The sequence below is a fragment of the Synchiropus splendidus genome, chromosome 2 (assembly GCF_027744825.2).
Source record: "Synchiropus splendidus isolate RoL2022-P1 chromosome 2, RoL_Sspl_1.0, whole genome shotgun sequence".
Taxonomy (NCBI): domain Eukaryota; kingdom Metazoa; phylum Chordata; class Actinopteri; order Syngnathiformes; family Callionymidae; genus Synchiropus; species Synchiropus splendidus.
This window is the reverse complement of record NC_071335.1, coordinates 12,590,371-12,599,119: the sequence shown is the minus strand read 5'-3', so window position 1 is coordinate 12,599,119 and position 8,749 is coordinate 12,590,371. Positions and strand designations below refer to the sequence as shown.

Below are 8,749 nucleotides of genomic sequence, written 5' to 3'. Positions count from 1 at the left end.
TTCCATCACGGCTTTTATTATTCATTATAGTAGCATGCAGAACTGCTGACAGACGATGAAAGTGTTCAATCATAAAAGCGGGTGTGTGTGTTCTATTATGTGAGAACAGATCGTAACATCTTATATAATCTGTAAATGCGTTAGCTATTAGCAATGGCCGAGCTAAACCTTTAAAGACACTTTTGATAATGAAACATTGCGCCTTTGATGTTCCTTACACAAGAGAATCGCCAGCACATGGATTGATATCTGACTGATCTTGCTTTATATCACTGTCATAAAGATCAAGACAAACAATGCTCAGCTGACTCATCAGTTTCGGTGAAAGTGTCCGCCGCCATTTGTACCGGAGCAAGCACATTCCCGATGTTACAGCTGCAATAACATTATCAATAGTGATCAGATCGTAATCTCACCTGTACCAATGTTGCAGAAAGAAAAGGGCTCCTTGTTTAAGTCTGATTTATGTTGTGTGTGTATATGTGTGTGGTTAAATCAAACTACCCCATGAACCAATGCCGAAAAAAGGTCCACATCGTGAGACCGTTTAGTGCAAGTCATTGCACTTGTTCTCAAGCTGGATCATCTTATTCAATTCTGTCATCAACTCATAAAACTGCGTAGAACACTGATTCATTTTTTACTGGATCCTGATCACCTCTTAAGAAAGGAGTCTCCTTTACACTTGATTTTGTTCAGACTCCTGCACCTTTTTTTTTTTTTAGCCTCGCTGAAGGACATTCAATCGTCTTTGTCCAACTGGGATCCCCTCGCCTTTTCCCAATCCCCATGACCTGATTTCCAGTCTCAATCCCCCGACCCCTGCTCCCCTTTTCATCACAGCTTCCAGCTCCTCCTTTAACCTGCGCATCTGCTCATTCCCTCCCTCGCCACCTCCACTTCAAAAACTTGGTTTGCCTCCCTACATTTCTAAAACTGACTCTTCTCATCAGTCCTCGTCCTCACTGTGTCGGTAGACCAAACCCGACTCCCAGCGGTCCACGAGCGGGGACTTGTGTCTGTGTGAAGTGGTCCGGTGGTGAATCTGAAAAGATGAAAAACAGGGTGTTAAGTCCAAAAAAAAAAAAATTGAGCCACAGTGATAGGTTAGAGAAAGAGAGGGATGAAAAGCTCCTGAGTAATGTCTGACTGGATCCGGTTCATTAGCTGTGTAAGTCAGTGGGAGGTTAATGTAGCTGTGATCCGACGCCATGTTCAGTATGACTAAGCCTGAGCCTCCAATATCCTGCGCAGCCTTTGATTTATCGCTGGACCAGGCACCAAGTCGGGAGAGTAAAAAACACCAATAAAATTGAGCAAGTTGAAAGAGACAAACACAGATGAGGCAGAAAGCAATGCAAAGAGACGGATGACCCAAAAGGAGAATTTGTCAATTGACTCTCTGTGTTCACTGCTAATGATGGTGGAGATGAACCTCCCACACACGTAAACTCTCACTTGGCTGCTTGCCTTCATGTCCTATCAGCAGAGATAAGCCTCATGCTGCGTGCTCAAAGTCTTATCAGATCCAACCAGTCCATATTGGGCGCGTGAAAAAAAAAACCCCACAAAGTCAACTTGTTCAAATTAGATCTGCTTTGTATTGAGTCGGAGACATCTTGTGAAGTAAATGATTTTCAGTTTGCAGAACTTACTGAAGTAATGCCAGATTTACACTGCAACACTGTTTATATCAGGGAAAACGTTTCTGTCTAAAGACTCCAGCCAAAGCAGAAGCAGGGGTTTAGGTTCATTAAAGTCACAGCATGTGCTGGAAAATATATGATGTGAGTGCTGACGCTAGGGTTTGATGATGGATGCTATTAAAGTGAGATTCATTTTTACATTCACTGAAATGTTTTTGCCATCGCAGCAGTACACAGGTACCAAACACCAGCACTGGCACCAGTTGCCCCTTTACCAAACAAGGGGCGAGGTAATATTTGCTTTACTAAACACTGCACCTGGCTATGGGTGAATGTAGTGGAAGGGGGAAGGGCCGAGGCATCAAGCTTCACTTTTGATGAAGAGTGCTGCTTTGAAGTGTTAAAGAGGAAAATAGCATTGTCTAAGGGTAGGGTGCTCCCCTGAAGACATGGCGAGTGCAGCCACGTCCGTACATTTGTTTGAACTAAATGAGGCTCACCTCCATCTGGTTCATCTTGGCCTGTGCTGCCGGGGCCGGGGGCCACACGCCTAGCCTCCCCACGGACTGGCGCACTTGAAAAGAGACAAAGAGATGATTTGATTTGAGCTGAACTTTGCCCCTGAGAGCGATAAACGCTCCAGGAATGGATTGTAAAGTGGACCTGAGGGAGCAGCAGCAGGGAGTTTGGTGCGAGATTGTGGCTTGGGATCGTTCAAGTGAGTTGTTTGGGGTTGCTATCGTCTCTATAGAAGTTCATCTTTGCTCGGTTGAGTCATTCAAGACACGCCCAGATCACTTTATCTAGAGGTTGTTAGGATTATGACTCACTATCAGCCAAACTAACAGCCAAATATTTCAGAAATGCGCTTGACTTCTCCTCAGCTGTTCATGCCCACTCAAGAGTTAGCTTATGCTGGAGTTGGTTTGTGAGTGTAGACGCCACAAATAAATAGATACGATATAATACACTTAATAAAACACTTAAATAGGTTTCTGTAGTTCAGTAAAAATGGGCATAAAAATGGACTTTTCTGTCATGTTTACTTCAGCTTTCCAGTCCACTGCCATTTCAACCGGAAATGATTTAGGAACTGTTATTATTTAGAGTCTCACCAGTGTCTTTCCACGACAATAATTTTCCGGTGATGCTCAGCTGTAAATTCTTGAACACATGGGTTTGGAATAAACGTCCCAAGAAATGAAAAGAAAACAAGAGAGGGGGTGTTGAGCAATACGAAAATATCTATGTCCACAATTTAAGGCAAATAAAAGAGGAGACATTGTCAGTTATTCATTACATATTATAGTTTTGCTTTGCTTTTTGAGACCTGCCTGGTCTCGGGAGGGACGTATTTCCCTGCTTCCCTGAAAGACATTGTTACATTTGCCATGTTTTAAGGTTCTAGTTCACAGAGTAGGTGGGTGCGTGAAGGGTTTTTCATCAACCCACCTCTGACATTAATATGACAACTTTAGATCTTAAGTATTTCATCATAAAATTGCTGACAGTTTTACATCCAGAGTGATGAAGGCTTACCTGCCGGAGCCCGGCTTCTCTCCTTGGAGGGTGAGACAGGCAAGTCCATGTAAGTCTGTCCATTCATGGAAACAGAAGACATGTCGGTAGGGCTGGTTGCTGTGGACCCGTAAAGGCTGACCCGCTGCCTGTGGAGCTCCCTCTCCCTCTCCTGAGATTCGCGGATGTCCTGTTCCACTTTAATCACATTTAGGGATGGACGGAGCTTGAAAAAGGGATTCTCTTTTGGTAGTATCCCCTCCACTTCTGACCTCTTTTCAAACTCTTGATGCAGGACTCGTTTTTTGGTCCTGGCGACGTGCGAGGGGCTGGAGTCCACAGTGGTGAGTGCTTGGGCTTCCAGCTTGCTGCTGTGGAGAGCAAGTGAAGTCGGAACTGTCATGTTGTTCTCCACAATAATCACCTGGCAGTTGGTGCTTTCAGAGTAACCCGGGCCTCTGCGGGAAGTTGGTGATGGCCCTGGCATTTTGGAGCCGTTTGGAGTTGTGACCAGTGTGAGGTGTTCGATACTATCTCTTCTCTCTGAGGAGTCGCTTGAAGATGTCTGCGAGGATGATGATGAGGATGAGGAGTCATCCCTGACCGTCGTCCAAGACGTCACTTTACTCCGACTTGAGACGGTCGGGGAGGCCAAGTCACTCGGTGCTTGAAAGGCCTCAAAGATTTGCCTCTTTTCTTTAAGCTGTCGGACCGTACCTTTATCGTAATACCCGGGAACTTTGCCGAGCTTGACCAAATCTAGTTCCCGCTTGGTCTCCTCATGGATTTCCTGCTGCATCTTCTTGCCTGCGAATTGCCGCTCTTTACCTTGAAACTGCTCCAAACTTGTTGGGGACTGGTGGAGGATGTTTATCCGTGAGGGGATCTCAACATATTCAATGGACTCCATGGGAAAGGGAAGCCCTCTGGATCTTCTCAGGCTTTTCTCACGCTCGATGGACCGCCGGATCTCCCTCTCAATGGGCGTCTCTTTGGTTAAAGTGGCTAGGCTGCTGTTGAGTTCCACACTGCTGCTATGGGAAGAGTCTACGGACGTGCTGCTATCACTTTGGCTGTCGTCGTACCAACTCTCCATCATCAAGGGTTTGAAAATCACCCCTGTCTTGTGGTTCCCGACAGTCTTCTGCTTCTGTCTGTGGGCTCCTTGATCTTGCTCCTGAGTGGTGTTTCTCTCCTGTTCCTCCTCTCTCTGCACGTCCGTACTGACTGTTTCTCTTTCCTCCACACTGCCCTGCCTTTCTCTCACAGAGACTTCACCTTCCTGAGAAGCTGTCCCGCCCTGATTGGCTGTCTCTATGGCAACAGGTGACAAAGGTGCAGGGCTCTGGCAAAGCACCTGTCGTGCCGCTTCCTGGTTTTCCCCCACAGGGTTAGGCTCAGGTTGACTTTGTGATAACTCCCCCTGCTGCTCAGTAGCAGGCTCTGCATTCAAAACAGTTGGACGTGCTTCCTCTTCATTTTCATGAACGCAAGGTGGAGATGAAGAGTTTTTTTTGTGGTCATGCTGCTCAACCGGAGCAAGCGTTACCGGTCGCTCCTCAGTATTTGGACTGTCAGGACACTCCAGACTGTCATTGGGATCCCAGTTGAGCTCAGTGTCACTCTCCAACTCCTCCTGTTTGTCAGTGAATTCCTCTTCATGATCTGCAAGAAGATCATAACAAGAAAGTGAGGAGACTTGATCTTCATTCGATTCTGGAATTGTTAACTCCTCCAGGTCTTCCTCTGGTTCTGCTTTTGGTGCGGGCTTCACCTCCATGGGAAAATTGTACATTTCACCCTGTCCTAAAACAAAGGACTTGCAGTCTGGTTCCTCTGGAAGTCCCAGGCTGGCCGCTAGCTCAGTTGCCATGGCGAAACTGGTGTGAGGCTGCGAGAGAGAAGAGATTCATTGAAATATTAAGTGGATGTTATAACAACAGAGCACATGCATGCTGAGCAGAACAAAAGATGCAGTTCTTCCCTCAACAACACACACTGCACCTACACTCATTCACACGCATAGAAGCTAAGAAAGTGTTTTTGTTTTTGCCGATTTCTACCCAGAGGATTGGCTTAGCTGAAACAGGCACAACAGTTAGACAAAGAAAATAAACACAGCTCTGTCAGTTTGTGACTAATAATTTCATTTAAATGTCTCGACATTCAATTTTGTCTGGCTCAAGGAGCCAACTGAGGGGGAAATGACTTTGTTGCATTCAAATCTAAGTTGAGACATGTTTATTGATAAACAGAAGCTGTGCTACTAGGTAGAATAATGACTTATCAGAGGGAAAGTAGTGAAAAACCCAAGAAAATACATCTAAAACTACATTTTAATCATGGCCAGGCGTTCGCTGTCATCTGTTTAACTGAATGACAAAAAGCTTAGGTACTACATTCTTCACTCTCAGTGCCTCTTGATTTAAACAGTTGTGCATTGTGGGATGGAGTTTTAAATTGTACCACTACCACTGAGTGAAACGTCTTCGTTTCATTGCGTCTACCTGACATATATCTGTCCATGCAACTTGTAAATGCAAACCTGAACAGTCAGGGGTTTGACTTTAGTTTGAGCGAGTGAGACTTCCACGTGGGCATCGATTATTCTTTCTACACCTTGTTTTCAAGGCGACACCTTTCGTTGTTGTCTCCAAGTGGAAAACGGTGCAATAGTTTATTCGGTGTTGATGATGAATGTTTTCACCCGCATCAGGAGTCTATCTTTTCTGGTCAAATATATTTAAAAGATCAGAGAAACACACACACAAACAAACACTTTGACTGAACTTGACTTGTCTGACATAAGCCACAGCATGTTAGAAGCTGGAATAAGTGTGTAACTCTAGTGCCCGTACAGCTGTCCTGTAGATTCTTATGTAAATCCTGCCGAACGTGATCAAGCTTTAATGTGATGATGAAGGCTCCCGCTCCTTTGAAGAGTCCTCACAGGCTTTGATGAGGTATTTTCAAAAAAGAAAAAGAGAAAAAGCTGGATAAACCTCAACAGACAAACTACTTCTTAGAAATCTTCCACTTTTATCTTCATATTAATCGGCAATAAAACGGAGAAAAGCATTTTGTTTTCAGTTGCGAGCGTCTGTGTGATGCTCTGCAGTTACACAATAGGCGTGTGTTTCGCTCATTACCCTCCATTTCCAAAAGACCAGCATCATTAAAAGTGCGGCCCTAAAAATAAACTAGGCTTTTTGACGGTCAGCATTTTCCCTTGCCAGCCACAGATTTTCACAAAAACAGCAATGAATGCAATTAAATATGAACAGCGAGCAGCTAATGTGGACACCTCGATAAGCAATTCAGAGGTAAGATGTGTTGTCATCGCTTCATAAAGAAAAGTCGTCTTACCTGTCAGTGATGCCCTCAAATATGACAGCTCACGTGTCTCTTATTGTGCTGTCAGCGACCTCCAAACAAGGCTGTCCACACACACACACACACACACACACAGACACTTTGAATCCAGAGCGTGTCTTAATTGGGTTACGTGGTCCAGAGATTAGCATCTCGGGGATTATGAAATGTGTAAAGGTCGTGCTAATCCAATTGAAGGCCAACCCGGTTATTGTACCCAGCTAGTTGGCGAGTAAATAGACGGACAGATGATCATGTTGAGGAAAATGTTTATTTGGTGCAGTCGGAAAAAAAAAACAGAATCCATGAGACAACTGGAGCCTGAACTATCTACTGTGCCCAGCACAAGTTAGAATACGGTACTGGGAGCTCACAGGCTTTTAAGTGGGATGGTCTCCGAGTCAGTCAGCCTCCTCCTCCTTTCATGTCCTCATTCACCACATCCATTACCTGCTTGGTCTAAGAGGCTTTCATTTGTATGACTAAGGTTTTTAGTGCGTGAGCAGGGGTAGTGTTTGTGTGTGCGTTTCAGGTTTTGCTCCGCAGAGGTTCATCTGCAGGTTTTCACATTCTCACATTTGGTTATGAGGCTCTGAATCGTAACCTAATGGCCCCTCCCACTAGCACCACGATCACTCGACATTCACTCAAGATAAGGGCGGTAAGGTGTCTCATCCGAGGACACCATGACAGCGACTGGTGCAGTGCTGCCTACCCTCTGGTTTGGACAGTTGGTGACTGTTGCCCCCCTTTTATGGTGCTATCAGCAATAGGCTGGTTTTAATTCCGTATCCACTGTACCCTCCGACTGGACACCCATTTATTCTCCTTTTTGGATCTGCACCTGAATGTAGCACGGCATATCATTCAATGCCCCAGAGCAACTGCGAGGGCACTATGCGAAATAAAGCGCTTGTTATGGTGCAAGACGCAGAGCGGGACCCAAGTGCAGTGGTGAAAGACTCACAGGAGGCTGGAGCGAGTCAATACAGTTATTTAATAAGTTACAAAAATATACAACAAAAGGCGTCACCAAATCGGGAGAAGAAAACAAAACAAATCCAGAGCGTCACCAAAACTGGGAAGAGTCCACAACAATGAGTCCAAACGAAACGCGCCACCAAACCGGGAGAAAGAATGCAAGAAGAGTCTGTAACAGGAGAACAAACACACAATGAACAATAAAACAAAGTAAACTATCGAGGTCGTCAAAACGAACGCACAAGTAGGGAGTTACAGAAAACAGAGAGAAAACCAAGAAGCCACACGGAGCAGGGAGAACAAAGGGAGTCAAACTACAAAAACTCAGAACACCAGGGTTAAGAAATAGCTGAACAGAAGATTATTTAAGCGACGGATGAATGTCCGATGGCAGATACGAATGGAGCAGATTAGCAAATGAAGTCGATCTGGCACACGTTGCTGGAGTCCAGGTGTTCTTATACACAGATGGTCAGGGGTAGATTGGCTCCAGCTGTGTGCCACAGGAACAGGAAGACGGCAGGGAGAAAGCGCGACCATCAGTTTAGTAGACACTTCTGAAATAACGTGATGTAATATATGTTATGCATGATAAATCATATTCCTGTACGACACTTATTACGATACTGATTATTATTATTATTATAAGGCCTCTGGGTCTTAGTCTCTGCAGGCAACTGGGGGGCCAATATGCCGTCTAAGGAATGTATTTCCTCTTCTTTAACACATTTCATAATCACACAGAGTCATTTTGTCAAAGATAAACTTTATTGTACTGAGGAATGCCCCAGTCTACGAAGATGCCATGGAGATGACTTGGCCCTTTGTGTTCTCTAATTTTCATGTGGTAACAGGAGTAGTTGTCAAAGGAACGTGTTTATTTCATTCCTCACGACAGTGATTTCTCTTTAAGCAGTAAGAGCTCTGCTCAGTCAGTGGTGACACTCTGGTGCGGCAGGGCACAGAGCTCCTTGTTTGGGTCCATCTTCACAGGTGGAGGCAGGTGGAGACACTCCAGCTGATTTCCGAACTCCTCCATCTCCTTGGGCTCCAGCTCCCTCCTCTGACTCAGCAGGTACAGATCCAGTGACGTCCTCCTCTTTGACCTGACCTCCCACTGCACCACCAAACAGTCCGGACATGACGTGCGGCGGAATAAACCGCTGAAAAAGAATCGGCCTGCCACATCAAAGCTGAAGGTGTTTCCCTTCAGCAAGACGTCGTAGTGCAGA

The 8,749-nt window shown here is 45.3% G+C and overlaps 1 protein-coding gene across 7 annotated transcripts; it reads right to left on the bottom strand.

Annotated features, from left to right (window-relative positions):
* LOC128754251 (mitotic interactor and substrate of PLK1-like) lies at window positions 1-6,593 on the bottom strand. Of its 7 annotated transcripts, none has more exons than XM_053856738.1 (5): window positions 6,531-6,593; window positions 3,186-5,055; window positions 2,762-2,810; window positions 2,147-2,220; window positions 1-1,045 (listed from the first exon to the last, which is right to left on the bottom strand). In XM_053856738.1, exons 2-5 carry the CDS (start codon window positions 5,035-5,037, stop codon window positions 963-965), a joined length of 2,058 nt encoding a protein of 685 aa, XP_053712713.1. In that variant the 5' UTR covers window positions 5,038-5,055; window positions 6,531-6,593; the 3' UTR covers window positions 1-962. The 7 variants fall into 7 exon arrangements, with proteins under 7 accessions (XP_053712713.1, XP_053712711.1, XP_053712710.1 ...); XM_053856736.1 differs by lacking the exon at window positions 6,531-6,593 and adding an exon at window positions 5,710-6,022; XM_053856735.1 differs by lacking the exon at window positions 6,531-6,593 and adding an exon at window positions 5,784-6,022.
* Window positions 6,594-8,749: the final 2,156 nt, after the last annotated feature.